The 14,266-nt window shown below is 53.4% G+C and overlaps 1 protein-coding gene across 1 annotated transcript; it reads right to left on the reverse strand.

The window, feature by feature from the left end:
* Positions 1–432: 432 nt before the first annotated feature.
* Ajuba (ajuba LIM protein) lies at positions 433–9,421 on the reverse strand. Its single transcript, XM_051143073.1, has 8 exons — positions 8,131–9,421; positions 5,011–5,112; positions 3,383–3,450; positions 3,227–3,289; positions 2,274–2,404; positions 2,135–2,186; positions 1,298–1,366; positions 433–892 (listed from the first exon to the last, which is right to left on the reverse strand). Exons 1-8 carry the CDS (start codon positions 9,164–9,166, stop codon positions 767–769), a joined length of 1,647 nt encoding a protein of 548 aa, XP_050999030.1. The 5' UTR covers positions 9,167–9,421; the 3' UTR covers positions 433–766.
* Between the last annotated feature and the right edge of the window lie 4,845 nt (positions 9,422–14,266).

A 14,266-nucleotide genomic window follows, 5' to 3' on the forward strand; every position in this document is an offset into this window, starting at 1 on the left:
ACCGTGGATACAAACGCATCCACACGCGCTGGGTTAGAGGGCTCAGTGCACTTAAACCAGCCGAGTGGGGTCAGCCTGGCGCTGCCCGGACAACCCTCCCGCGGCACAAGTTTCACACCTGCTCCTTCCTTTCCCCAGCTGAGCAAAACAGCAACTAAGAACAGGCCCCATTCAGGCCCCCCCCCCCCAGGTCCCTGAGAAACAGGCAACACAGTCAGCAGGGCCCCCCGCCCCCCCCCAGCTGGTCCCAGCCCCAGCAGATGGGGAGCTCTCTAGTCCTCAGGGAGACAGCCAAGAAATGATTCATCAAAAAACCCAGGGTGTCCAGCCCTTCACGCAGACAAAGATAGGATACTGTGGGAAAGACCCGGCTGACCCCATGTGCAGGGCACAAAAGGCTGGGGCGGGGGCTTGGGGGGGGGGTCTTCATGTGTTCCAGCACTGGGCCGTTTGTTTGAGTTATACAGAAACATACACTGGAAAAATACACCAGAATCTGACGTTCAGAAAGTACCGAAACCCGCCCGTGAAACGCGCTACGCAGCATATGCCGCGACACGGGCTGCACACGAGGGAGGCCAGTCAAGCCTCCTGGCCGCCAGAAGGCTCCTCCTCCACAGCCCATTTGGAATGTTAGGATCTTTGGGTCTCTGGCCTTTGGGGCCTCCCCAGAGAGCTCTTCACAAGGATTGCAGAGTGCATTCCTCGCCTCTGCTGGCCAGAGAGTTTCTCAACAGTGGTTAACGGTGGCAGCAGCGACCACAGCTCACATATAGTTGGTAGGGGGCTGTCGGGCACTGAGTCGTTGCATGTGGCAGCCGTGGCAGAGCAAATGTCCGTCAAGGGGGAAACAGCAGCAACCTTCCTCGTCACTCAGCTGCATGCGGCAGTCCTAAGGAAGGGGACAACCAGTTCACTTCAGGCCAGGCTCCCCTGGTAGTCTGTGCTGCTCACAATCACACTTCCAATGACTAGCAGAAGGGGCGGGGGTGGGGGGGTGGGGGGGGGGGCGCGAGGCAGGGAGGGTGAGGGGTGAAAGGCTGAGATCTGGACACCAGAGGTCGCTGCTGCTGAAGAAATAATGCGGCAAGCCCGGTGCCTAGCAGTTCAGACCTCTAGGGAAGCCAGATGCAAAAAGATCTGAACTAGGACCAGACAGAGTAGCTAGGGGACAAGACGCTGGACGCAGGTCACGGCAGTGTCCTGGTTTTCTATATCCTGCATGCCTCTCACAGATGCCCAAGACTGACCCCCGCCCCCATTCCAAATTCCAATTTTCCTCCCTCATCCCACTCACCTCACAGTGGTAGCACTCAAAGTGGTAATCACGGTCCATGGATATCACCCTCACAATGTCCTCACAGCCCTGAAATATGTAGAGCCCCCACGGGGTGTGTGTGTGAGCACAGCATGGTGTCCCCCAAATCCCCATCCCATCCCACAGAAAGCCTCCTGCCCAGACAGGCAGATCATACAAAGGCCTCTCTGCAGTTACAATACAATTGTAGCTAATGTGTAGCTTTGAGATGGTTTAAGCAACTCCGAGCAGAATGCCACAGGCTACCACGGCACTGTTGCAGGACAGTGTGCTTCCAGGTCTGCATCTCTCCCCTCCACACCCGGCGGGGGGCGGGGGGCGCTCAGCCTTATACCTGCTTGCTCCCCTGCCAGAGAAGCAGGAGAAAGGGGGGAGGGGCGGGGAAAGGCAAGGTTGAAGACAGATCTAAGCAAGAAGCTTGTGGCTTTTCTCCTAGCCATACCCTCTCCATACACAGCTTGAATAATCCCGGACACGCTCGCCTGCCCCTCCCCTTTTAAAACAAATTGAAAAGATAGTTTCGCCCATTATTTTTTTTTAACTTAAGTCTCTGTATCTGGTGACCTTGACTTCCAAGAAAGATTTGTTCTCTGGACAGGAAGAGAAGATATGGAGCCTGGGCCCAGAAAGGCTATCAGACATGTCTGGGTCCGGATGTTTAGTCAGAGTGGTGACCCCAAGAGCAGAGTCACACGGGAATCTTCACAGAGTGTACATTCCTCAGAAGCGCTACTTCCCAAGGGAGGCCGGGCTGCATGTCCCCAACTCCTCCCAAGAGGCAGCAGTGGCCGCCCTGCGGAACTCAGACACACTGACCTCTGAGGGGAGGATGGGCTGTCCGCAGGCTGCACATTTCGGGGCGTAATTTCTAAAAGAGAGAAGGCAGCGGGGGTAAGCTGAGGTTGAGGGCTCCCTGGGCCCGAGTCCCACATCTTAGGCCGGGGTTAAGACTCACCTGTGGTAGTCAGTGACACAGTACACCTGGTTAGAGAAGTCCACCGTGAAGGGGACACCATCGAGGCACTTGTTACACACGATGCATCTGAAGCAGCCTGGGTGGTAGGACTTCCCCATGGCCTGGAGGATCTAGTGGGGGTTGAGGGGGGGTGATAAGTCTCCTCCTCCAGCCACCTCCTGCCCAGCCCCCTCCTGTCCCCCTAGAAGAATGCTACATAATTTGAGGGGACCGAGGAATATTAAAAGGAAGGCCAAATAAACCAAATCACCTCTCCCCCCCTCCAACAAAACAAAACAAAACAAAAAAACCAACCAAAAACCCTGAAAAAGGTCTCAGAAACTTCCAGGCCTGTGGATTTTTGTTGGTTGGTTGTTTATTTCTTGGAGATAGGCCTTAAGAACTCTACGTGGCTAAGGATGACCTTGAACCCCCGATATTCTTGCCTCACTACACCTGGCTGTGGAGTGCTGAGGATGGAACCCACAGCTGTCAGGTGGGATTCGCTCAGCTAACAGGACTATAGCCTCCGGCCACTCTTTATTTACAACTCGTGGTGGGTGCCAGAATTTTTTACTTTTTTCCAATTCTTCCCAGGTATCTACTATATGGCCTCAGTCGAGTCTCACCATTTCTGTAATCCACAATCCAACTCATTCTTTTTATATATAGGAAAGAAAACTGAGTTTCAACTGTTTCCAACCAGTAACAGAAGAGGGAGCCTACAGTCACCCAAATCAGGCAGGAGGGCTGGCTGCGTCCGTCCATACAGCCAGGGATGGGACAGGCTAAGGAAGCCCAGGAGGGTGAGACTTGGGTTATGGACTTGCTCTCTCACAGTCAGAGGGGAAGGAGGCACTGGGAGACAGCTCTGAGGAGGGATGGCAAAAGCCTAATCATCCAGCCGTGGGTGCCGGTGGCTTCCAAGTCTCAGCCGAAGGCGCATTCCTTACCTTCTCCAGAATCAAGTGGCCACAGACGCAGCACTTCTCAGCTGCCTCCTGAAACCCTGAAAACTAAAGAGACCAAAGGAGCCAGTTACCATGCTGAAAGTAATGACCGAACCGGGCGCACTGGAGTGGTCTGGTGGGACAGGCACTCTCACTCACCAGATAGTCCTCCTCACAGTAGACAGAGCCGTTGACGCTGTAGAAAGCCTTGCAGCGCAAAGTTCGTCCTAGAAGCAGCAGAGAGAGAAGGGACTGGAGGCTAACTTTGGAGGAGGGCTTTTCCTCTTCCGGTCCCTGCTCCCAAAGTTGACAGAACATCTGGGCCCGGACCTTAAAGATTTTCCTTCTAATTGCTGTCTAGTCCTCCTCCCCAAGGAAAAATCCATATGCATGTGGAGACTGAGGCAGGAGGATGGAGAGTTTAAGGTCAGCTTAGCCTACATAGTAAAGCCTGCCTCAGAGAGAGAGGGGGGAAAAAAACAAAACAAAAACAAAAATAAAACCCACAAAAAACCGTATGATACAATTCCAATTGCCTCTGGCCCCACCCCAGTCGAACTACTTTGCAGCTCACGGGTTCCCTAGCTCCTGTGCCTCCAAAGTGGCCTGCCACCCACACCTCTTCAGGGCCCGGCCCACAGGGCGGCACCTAAGCAAGCAAAGCTAAGGTAGGCCAGGGTGGTGGACCTGGTACATAGCTCTGACTAGGTGAGACTTGATTTGCACTGGTCCTCGGCCTTGGCCTCTGGCGACCTTTTAACCTCGGTTTCTTCGCTTCACTGTCGGAATCCAGCACCCACGTATCTGACTAGCTTGTTCCTGTCACAGCCTCTATGGTGGTTAGGACATCTTGGAGCTACTGTTTTGTAAGGGAGCTTAGAGGAAGGCTAGAGTCTTCAGGGTCAGAGGCTGCCTGGGTTTCCCCCCCAATTCTACGTGTTAGGCCATTTCCCTTCAGACCAGCACCCACAAAACCCACTCCATCAGGTCGAAGGGGTCAAGGGGAGGCGAGGAGGGGGAAGACAGTGAAGAAGGAGCCCGTTCCCATCCAATCCACTGCAGTTCTGCTGGGGGGGGGGGGGCTAGAAAAGCTCAGTTACAGGACCCGGAGGAGGACTGGAGAGGGAACACCAGGAAGAGGCCTCATGAGAAGGACGGCCCACTCAGGCCAGGGAGACACAGGCAGAAGCTGGGAAGGAAGGGAAAAGCTGAGTGGTAGAGTCAGACAAGCAGAGATAGGAGATTAGAGGTTTAGCGAAAGAATCAGACCGGGTAAGCAGTGGTGAAGGGATAATGAGAGGTGAGGGAGGGTGTGGTGGGGGGAGCACCCCCACAGAGGGCCTCCTGAGCTAACAGCAGCAGCAGACATTCCTGGAGTGTGATGTCATCAGCTTGGCATGGCCTGGTGGCCTCCACTCTAGTGAGGTGGCTGAACTCTGACCAGCCAAGAGAAAACCCCCCTCCTGCCCGCCCCCCACAACAGCTCCCCACTCCCCCCCCAGCCCACACCCGCCCTTCCTACATTCCAGTCTTTCACTGTCGCCCCAGGCAACTCCTGCTGCCCAAGACCAAACCTCACCAAGAAGAGGTGGGGCGGGAGCCCAAGGCAGGGAGGCAGGAGAAAGAGGGAGGGAGGTTCAGGGAAGAGCGAGGAGGCCCAGAGACTCCAGAAAGCTGACCTAGCCTGAGGAAGGAAAGCCACCAGAGAGGTGGGAGAGCCATGGCTCCTGACAGGTGCTCCTTTCCTGAGTGGGGGGCGAGGGGCGTCCAGTAGCTGGTACACTCACCACAGGAGCGGCAGACAAAACATTGGGTGTGGTAGAGGCTGTCCAGGGCCTGGCAGGCATTGCTCTGCCCATAAATGCCTTTGTTGCATTTTATGCAGGTGCCTGAGAGGGAAAGAAGAGTTGGTTGGAGTCACACTCCACTTCCCCAGCTCAAACCCAGGGACCCCTGCCCCCCCCCCACCGCCCTCCCTCCAAGCTTTCTTGATGTGCCAAAGGGCACAGTTCCCTTAGTGGGCTCCCTTTTGAGAAGACAGGGTAACTAGAAACGGGGAGGCAGCGCCTTGGAGATGGAAGCTCAACCTGTAGACCAGATGCCTACAACGCATGAAGCCCCAGGCTCCATCCCTGACCCCGAATAAATGGGTTTGACAGTGCACCCTGGAATCCAGAGGTTGCCCTTGGCTACAGGGCAGCTGAAACCCGACTTGAAGCTATGAGACCCTGTCTTTAAAAAAAATAAGAAATTATAGGATGCAGCAAGATGGCGACCAGGCAGCCCCGTTCTTAACTCAACACCTATTTTTGTGCTTAGCACGGAGGAAAAACAAACAAACAAACAAAAAGTTAGCTGGGTACAGTGGCACACGCTTGTAATCCCAGCACTCTGGGAGGCAGAGGCAGGTAGATCTCTGTTGAGTTCAAGGCCAGCCTGCTCTACAAAAAGAGACCAGGACAGCCACGGATACAGAGAAACCTTGTCTCAATAAACAAACAAACAATGGTGGGAGATAGAGATGCCAGTTCATAGGGGCTCAGCAGCACCTGGCAATTTTCCTAGAGAAAGCAACCCTGGCCCGTGTGAGTCTCCTGGGACCTCAGTTTTACATCCATAAAACTTGATGGTGACCCAGTAGAGGATCTTTTGTGGCAATGGGCCATGTGAAGACTCCTGAGGTTACTGCTAAGAACATAGTTGGAGTTTCAGGAGGCAGGACTGTAAAGGATTGGGGGGGAGGGGGAGCAGAGCCCACTGCCTCCCTGCTGCCATGTGAGCCCCAGCTTAGCTGCTCCTCCTGACGCTCTCCATTAACATATATACACCTGGTCCTGGAACCAGCCTCTCCTGGGTGTGTCCTCCCTTCTCTCCACTCCCCAATTCCAGGCCCATGACTGAGGGCTAAGGCCGTCTTTGGGGAGCAGATCCCAACGGGCCTGCCCCACCTCTCCCCCTCGGCACGCTGCCACGCTCCCTGCCTGTTGGGGCCCATCCCATGTCTTTGCCCCGGGGGCTTTGGGAGCTGGTGCAGCAGCTGCGGCAACTGATGGGCCCAGGCCTGCCCTGCTCCCACCCTCTGGCAGCTGGGCAGAGCTGAAGCCAAGGCCCCTAACCGGAGGCAGCAGTAAAAGGCAGCATCGGTCTAGCACAAGGGCACAAAGAGCCCGCTGTGGGGGCTCTGTCAGAGGAGGGCCCCTGGCCTGGATTCTGAGTTCAGACGGTGTTCTTCCTCATGACCAGGGAAATTTGCCCGAGATTGCCGTGCCAGGGGGTCCTGTGAGACACATCCTTTCCATGGGAAGCTCTGAACATTGTGGGAAGAGGAAGCTGCTTGGGCATGCTTGCCTCACCTCGCCTCTTGCTCACAGAGCATCCGCACCTAGCTTCTTCCTTCCATTTTACTGCACTTTGAGTCTCTTTCTTTCTTTGGGCTCGGATGGTTTAGCTAGAAAGACTTCTTTTCCCAGCTCTCTCTTGGGTCTCCAAAGGAAGCTGCTAACTGGGCCCTGCTACTGTTTCCCATGATCAAAGTGATGCGGCGCGCGCACGCGTTGAACTTAGTCCTTCCAGCCTACTAAGGTACTGCTTACCCCCCCCCATCCCTCTCTGTTCCTATTTCTAGCCATGGGAGTGGGGGACAGGGGAGAAACACGAACGGTGGGAAAATCGAGGGTGCTTGGAAAACTGCAGAGCCCCAAAGTCCAGGGGTGTGAGTGGGAGAGTCCATTACATTCAAGCCATTAATTGCTTTTTAAAAAATAATTAAGTCATGTCTGTGTGTTTTGATAACACACCACTGCCTAGCTTTAACAACTCGATCAACACTTCCTGGAGAGAGGCTGTAGCCAGGTTTCCTCAACAGTAGCAGGAAAGTACGGCTACTTCTGAATACTGATCAAGTGTCAGGTAACCCTGGTAGTTAAGAGTAGATGCCTAGCGAAGGGTAATGGTCTCCCGGGTGGTCATTGGTTTTGCTCTGACTTCCGGAAGCTGGCGAAAACAGGCGGATTGGTACTTGCCTATTTTAAAAGGCTTCAGGCACACACCTTCACCAACAGGACTGGGGCGGGGCAGGTCTTGAGCCCTTGCTTTTCAATCTAGAGGAGTTCAGGTCTCCCCCATCCCCCGCCCCCAGGTCCATTTCCCCGACAGCAGCCACGACTGCGCAGGAGCTAGCAAACATCCCCCAACGCAAGCACGCGCTCCCCACCCCTCCGCCTGGCGGGCGTCGCCCACGGCACCTGGAGCGCCAGGGCAGGAGTCGGCACGCACGCGGCCGCCCGCCCCGCCTCCCGCGCATTCCCCGAATTCCTGCGGGAGGAGCAAGGAGCGGGTGGGGGCGCGGCACGCCGGAGCTTGCAGGAGCCCAGCCGCGAGGGGGGCGCGGGAGGATGCTCTCAGCCCCGCAGCGCCTCCTCCTAAAGAGGCCTCCTACTGCGAGAAGCCGAAATGTTCCGACGCTTAAGAAAAAAATGGGGCCGGGCGTGGTGGCGCACGCCTTTAATCCCAGCACTCGGGAGGCAGAGGCAGGCGGATCCCTGTGAGTTCAAGGCCAGCCTGGTCTACAAAGTGAGTCCAGGATGGCCAAGGCTACACACAGAAACCCTGTCTCGGAAAAAAAAAAAAAAAAAAAAAAAAAAAAAAAAAAAAAAAAAAAAAAGAAAAAAATGGGACTCCGAGGAAACCTAGGGTTGATTTTGCCAGGGATCTTAAGCCCCCATCCCATTAGAAACCTGGCAGGAACCCGCAAGTGTTCTAGGGTCCGCCCTCTTCCATCCCTCTAGTTTGGGGTCTCCACCTGCAACCTCCGCCCCACCCCCCCCGCAATTTGGGCCGTCGTGGCGATGAAAAACCACAGGCGTTTACCGGTGTGTCGGGTCCTTAGCTTCTTCTCTCCTACTCACCAAAGTAATCTTCTCTGGTCTCTGGCTCCCGCATCCGGGCTCGGGAGGCCTCTGGAACGAAGGGACCAGGAGACTCCTCCAGACCCGACGGCTCAGTCCCCGAGGGTTCCCCGCGGGCGCCGGCTTCTCGCCCACCCGTAGCCACCGTCAAGCGCAGCAATGCTGTTAGCTCGTCTTGGTAACGGGCCCCCGCGGCGCAGTCCCCGTAGCCCGTAACCGAGTGTCGTCCGGGTTGCGCCCCTCGTTTCTCCAAAGGCCCTGCCGTTCCCACCACGGCTCCGACTAGAGCTCCGGGGCTGCCCAGGGCCGGGGGGTACGAATGACGGCTCTCCTGGCAGCCGAACCCCACGGGCCGATGTGCGCACAGTCGGTCAAGGGCGGCGTGGAGCTCCGGGTAGGCGGACGGTACCCCTCCGGAGGAGTAGCCCGCAGGAGCGGTGGTCAAGGGCAGGCCGAACAGGCACGGCCCCGCGGGCAGCGGGCTCCCGTGGCGCTGGTCGTAGCCCATGCTGATGCCGCTGGTTCGGTTGCTGCACGGCCGGCTACCTCCGGCTCCGCTGGCCCCCGCCCCGTCCAGCAGCAGGCTGCCCCGGGGGCTGGACGGCTTGCTCGCATCGCTGGCTGAGCTACTGGCGAAGCTGGAACGAGGGCTGAGGGCCGGAGCCGTGGTCTCCAGCCGAAAATCAGGAGGCAACGATGGAGGTAGAGGCAAGGCTCGAGTGGGCGGCGGCCCCCCGGGAAAGGACCCTTCGAAGCGCTGTCCCTCAAAGGAGCCGCGTGCGTTCCGCTCGGCGTCCAGGGGCCCTTGCTCCCTGGCCGGTTCCAAAGGCTCATCCCCAGGCCCCCCATTAGCTCCTCGGTGTCCCGATTTTCTAGGTCCCCCTAACCCACTCAGGCGCCCCTTGCCAGCTCCGGGGGTCCCATCAGACCCAGACCGGCTCGCTTCGCTCTTTCTGCGGCCGAATTTGGCGCTGCCGGAGTCCGAGAGTCTCAACTTTTCTAGCAGACGACTGGCTTTCTCCCCTAACCGCTCCATGCCTTCGGATCTAGGGCCTGCAGCCCCCTCCCCGCCCGGCACGCTGTAGCGTTTCGGCCGGAGGCCGGGCTCGGGTTCCCCGGGGCTCGGATTCCCAGCGTGCAAGCGACACACGGGAGCTCAGCGAGCGGCCCAGATGCCGGGCGCCGGCGATCCCGAAGCATGCCCCAGGGAGAGGGTCCGTGCGCGGCTGGCAGGGCCCACGGCAGCTGCTGTCCTCCGTAGGTCTGTCCAAGCGTCCGCTCGCGCCACCAACCGCCGGCCCGGCCCGCCCCCCTGGCTCTCACTCCTACGGACCCAACTTCTCCAAACTTTTGTCTGCTTGGCCGGATCTACTTTCCGGGAAGGGCGGAGCGCGGTGTGCACCCCGGGTTGGGGTGTCTGCGCAAGGATTTCTTGGGCATCGCAGGCAGGACCCTGTGGTAGCTGCCTCTGAGGTGGAGGGCTTCAGACAGGACGTGAAAAGTCAAAGGGCAGATTGGGCAGCTGCGACCACCAAACTCAAAAGTTTGGACAGGAAAAAAAAGGGGGGGGGGCGAACCGGAACTCTTTGTTGGAATGCGCGGAGGGGCACTATGGAATGTGTTCATCAAGGATGGGAAGAAAAGCGGGGATGTTCTACACAAACATAGAGAGCTACTATTCCTAGAGTGAGGACTGAGGGGGAGTTGGGAAGAGGTGGCACAGAAGTGCTAGGGCAGGGAGAGAACCGTAAGAGGAAGATGGAAGCTGATAGGAGGTTCAGAGACCTGTGTGTAAAGATAGCTCTGAGAGGCAAGGAGGCACAGGCAAAAAAAATGCGTAAAGCCAGGAAAGGACAAGTTGGTCCTGAAAGCTTAAGAGACAAACAAATGGAATGCAAAAGAAAAGAAAAGGAAAAAAAAAAAAGAAAAGAAAAGAAAAGAAAAGAAAGAAGCACTTTCTGGCGCCTGGAGATGGTGTCGCATGCCTTTAGTCCCAGAACTCGGGAGGCAGAGGCAGGTGGATCACTGTGAGTTCGAGGCCAGCCTGGTCTACAAAGCGAGTCTAGGATAGCCAAGACTACACAGAGAAAACCTGTCTTGAAAAAAACAAACGAAAGTACTTTCTGGACTCTTGGGTCTTTGATGGTGGAGTGGGAGGGAGGATACAAGATTTACGTGCTTTTGTAAAAAGGAGTGAGGAAAATGATTGGGGCTAATCCCTACCTCTAGAGGGACAGGGACGTATACATAAAAACACGGGGCGGGGGGCGGGGGAGGAAGGTTTGGGACTTTTTACAACGTTAGTTAAGGAGAGATGGGGGTCGCGGCACGGGAAGAGACACCCCCCCCCCCCCCGTGTTGGGAAGTGAAACTTTTAGCAAACATTTTAGGTGTCTAGGTGTCGAAATCTGATTTTCAGGCAAGTACACACCTTCCCCAATTCTGTCCCTCCCATAGCTTGGTCACTAAGAGTTTGGTGGCAGAATGTATTAACCTAGGTGGTACAAAAGATATCAGGTGAGTATCAGAAGATCTGGATGGAAAAGGAAAAGAGGTGATAATAACCAGCGATCAAGAATAAGGAAAGGGGCCTGGAGAGATGGCTCAGAGGTTAAGAGCACTGACTGCTCTTCCAGAGGTCCTGAGTTCAATTCCCAGCAACCACATGGTGGCTCACAACCATCTGTAATGAGATCTGGTGCCCTCTTCTGGCAAAACACTGTATATTTAATACATAAATCTTAAAAAAAAAAAAAAAAAAAAAAAAAAAAAAGACACGCTTCACTAAAACTAACCGTGAGCATGTCAGAGTCAGATGGTGAAAGGAAATAGTGGGATTTTTGGTTTTTGGTTTGTTTGTTTGTTTATTGAGACAGAGTTTCTCTGTGTAGCCTTGGCTGTCCTGGAACTCATTCTATAGTCCAGGCTGGTTTAGAACTCAGATATCTGCCTGCCTCTGCCTCCCAAGGGCTAGAATTAAAGGCATGTGCCACCACACCTGGCTCCCTTTTATATTTAGGTACCATGAAGATTATATGCACACAAATCATGCATATTATTTTCATCTCACTTTTTTTTTTTCAAGACAGGGTTTCTCTGTGTAGCCTTGGCTGTCCTAGACTTGCTTTGTAGACCAGGCTGGCCTTGAACTCACAGCGATTTGCCTGCCTCTGCCTCCCCAGTTCTGGGATTAAAGGCGTGCGCCACCACACCTGGCTCATCTCACTATTTTGAGCGCCTTTTATACTTTTATAACCAAGGGAAATGCAAAAAGAGAGGCAGGATTAGTGTTGCATACCTAAAATCACAGCACTTAGAGGTCTAAAGCAGAAGATTGACTAGTTCGAGGTCACACTGGGTTATGTAGTAAGTTCTAGGCCAGCCTGGGCTACATGGTGTCTCAAAATCACACCAATACAACATGGGAAACTGGCTTCTTTGTCTAAGTTGCATTTTCTCTCTGAATTCATTTCTCCAGATAATCAGCCTGCCCCTGGTCAACCCTGCACCTTTGCTCTGATCTTGAAATGTTTCTGTCTGGTTGGTAACGTCATTTAGAAGTCCTGAGTTTTAGGAATGAAGACCAAAGTAATTCTGTCATTGTAGTTTAGTTTTTTGAGACAGGGTCTCTCTCTGTTATCCTGGAATGATATGTACACCAGGCTGGCCTCAAACTAAGAGCTCTTCCTAGCTCTTCCTCACAAGTGCTGATTAAAGTCATGTACCACACCACCCCTGATGAAAGAGGAAGTGATAAAAAAAATTTTTTTAAACTCCTAAAAAGACCCACCCAAAGTGTGACATGGCAACAGTGGGCACAGCTGAGGTGATCAGCCATTTCCAAGGGATTATAGGAAGCAGAAACTAATAAGGTGTACAGTGAGGTGCCCTGAGGGAGCGTGCCCAGCAGGCTCATGACGGCAGTGGAAGTCCAGTCGGGTTCTGGGGCTCTCTGTAGGGGCTCTTTTTGTTTTGTTTTCCAGACAGGGTTTCTCTGTGTAGCCTTGGCTGTCCTGGACTGGCTTTGTAGACCAGGCTGGCCTCAAACTCAGAGATCTGCCTGCCTCTGCCTCTCTGAGGGCTGGGATTACAGGTGGGCACCACCCTGCCCAACCTTTTATTTTTTATTACATTTATTTGTTTATTGTTTGTGCCTTGGTGTTCATGTGGAGGCCAGAGAACTTGCATTTCTCTTGCTACCATGGAGGTCTTTGGGTTGTCAGGATTGGCAGCAGAGCCAGTAAGTCACCAGGCGGTCCCTTGTTTGTTTTGAGACAGGGTTTCTCTATAAGCCTGGCTGTCCTGGACTTACTTTGTAGACCAGGCTGGCCTCAAACTCAGAGAGATTCACCTGCCTCTGCCTCCTCAAGTGCTGGGATTACAGGCATGCGCCACTGTGCCTGGCTCACAGCTGACTTTTTTTTTTTTTTTTTAAGATTTATTTTATATATATGAGTACTCATCTGCATGTCCACCTGCAGGCCAGAAGAAGGCATCAGATCCCAGTACAGATGGCTGTGAGCCACACATGTGGTTGCTGGGATTTGAACTCAGGACCTCTGGAAGAGCAACCAGTGTTCTTAACCACTAGCCATCTCTCCAGCCCCACAGCTGCCTTTTTTGTCTTGTTTTGTTTCGTTTTTCAAGACAGGGTCTCTCTGTGTAGTCTTGGCTGTCCTGGACTCACTTTATGGACCAGGCTGGCTTCGAACTCACAGTGCTCCACCTGCCTCTGCCTCCCAAGTGCTGGAATTAAAGGCATGCACCACTATGCCCAGCTCACAGCTGACTTTTTTAAAAATTTAATTAATTTATTCAGAGTACAACTCAATTGTTATTCCATCATTTGTATCCTTCTGTTCCTCCCTCCCTCCTGCTTTCACCCTATTCCCTTCTCCTAAGTCTAAGACCGAGGGGGACCTCCTTCCCCACTATATGGTCATAGGCTATCAAGTCTCATCTTGGTAGCCTACTTATTCTTTCTTTAAGTGCCACCAGACCTCCCCACCAAGGGGAGGTGGTCAAATATGGGGCACCAGAGTTCATGTCAGAGTCAGTCCCTGCTCTCCACATAAACGTGGAGAATGTCCTTGGCAAGGCTCCTTCATTGTTGGTGGGAGTGCAAACTTGTACAACCACTTTGGAAATCTATCTGGCGCTTTCTCAGAAAACTGGGAATAGGGCTTCCTCAAGACCCAGCTATTCCTTGGAATATACCCAGAAAATGCTCCACCACACAAGGCCAAATGTTCATAGCAGCCTTCTTCATAATAGCCAGAACCTGGAAATAGCCTAAATGTCCCTCAGTTGAAGAATGTTTAAAGAAACTGTGGAATACTCAGCTATTAAAAACAAGGAAATCCTGACATTTGTGGACAAATGAATGGAACTAGAAATGATCATACTGAGTGAGTTAACCCAGAAGCAGAAAGACTCACATGGTATACACTCACTTCTAATTGGACACTAGCCCAAAAGGCATGTCCCATGAACGTATTCACTTACCAAGAGATTGGGATAGATGTGAGGACATCCTACTGGGACTCTAGGTCACAGGTTTTTTTGTTTTTAAGATTTATTTATTATGTAAACAGTGCACATTAGATCACATTATAGATGATTGTGAGCCACCATGTGGTTGCTGGGAATTGAACTCAGGACCTCTGGAAGAGCAGTCAGTGCTCTTAACCACTGAGCCATCTCTCCAGCCCCACTGCTGACTTCTTAACTCAGACTTTTTGCAGTTATAAACTCAAATGGTGGCCGGGCATAGTAGCTCATGCCTTTAATCCCAGCCCTTGAAAGGCAAAGGCAGGTGGCTCTCTGGGATTTCCAGGCCAGCCTGGTCTACAGATTGAGTGCAGGAGAGCCAAGGCTACACAGAGAAACCTTGTCTCGAAAAACCAAAAATAAATAAATAAATAAAATAAGTAATAATAAAATAAAATAAAAAGCGCCTTTGGAACTAGAGTGACAGGTTGTTGTGAGCTTCTATGTGGGTGCTGGGGACTGAGCCTGGGTTGTCTGGAAGAGTAGCCAGTGCTAACTGCTGAGCCATTTCTCCAGACCCTTTTCCTTCTCAACTTAAAACCTAACCAAATCCTGTAATCCAATTGTATCAATTCTGCTTCCTAAA

This window comes from Acomys russatus, chromosome 3 (genome assembly GCF_903995435.1).
Source record: "Acomys russatus chromosome 3, mAcoRus1.1, whole genome shotgun sequence".
In the NCBI taxonomy this organism is placed as follows: domain Eukaryota; kingdom Metazoa; phylum Chordata; class Mammalia; order Rodentia; family Muridae; genus Acomys; species Acomys russatus.

Bases quoted from the DNA above. Each gene is read 5' to 3' on its own strand.
- Ajuba (XM_051143073.1), bottom strand. From the start codon at position 9,166: ATGGAGCGGTTAGGGGAGAAAGCCAGTCGTCTGCTAGAAAAGTTGAGA. The intron at 5,113-8,130 runs GTGAGTAGGAGA...TTTCCCTCTCAG, and splicing joins GACCAGAGAAGATTACTTTG to GCACCTGCATAAAATGCAAC. The intron at 3,290-3,382 runs GTGAGTGAGAGT...TGGTCTCTTTAG, and splicing joins ACTGTGAGGAGGACTATCTG to TTTTCAGGGTTTCAGGAGGC.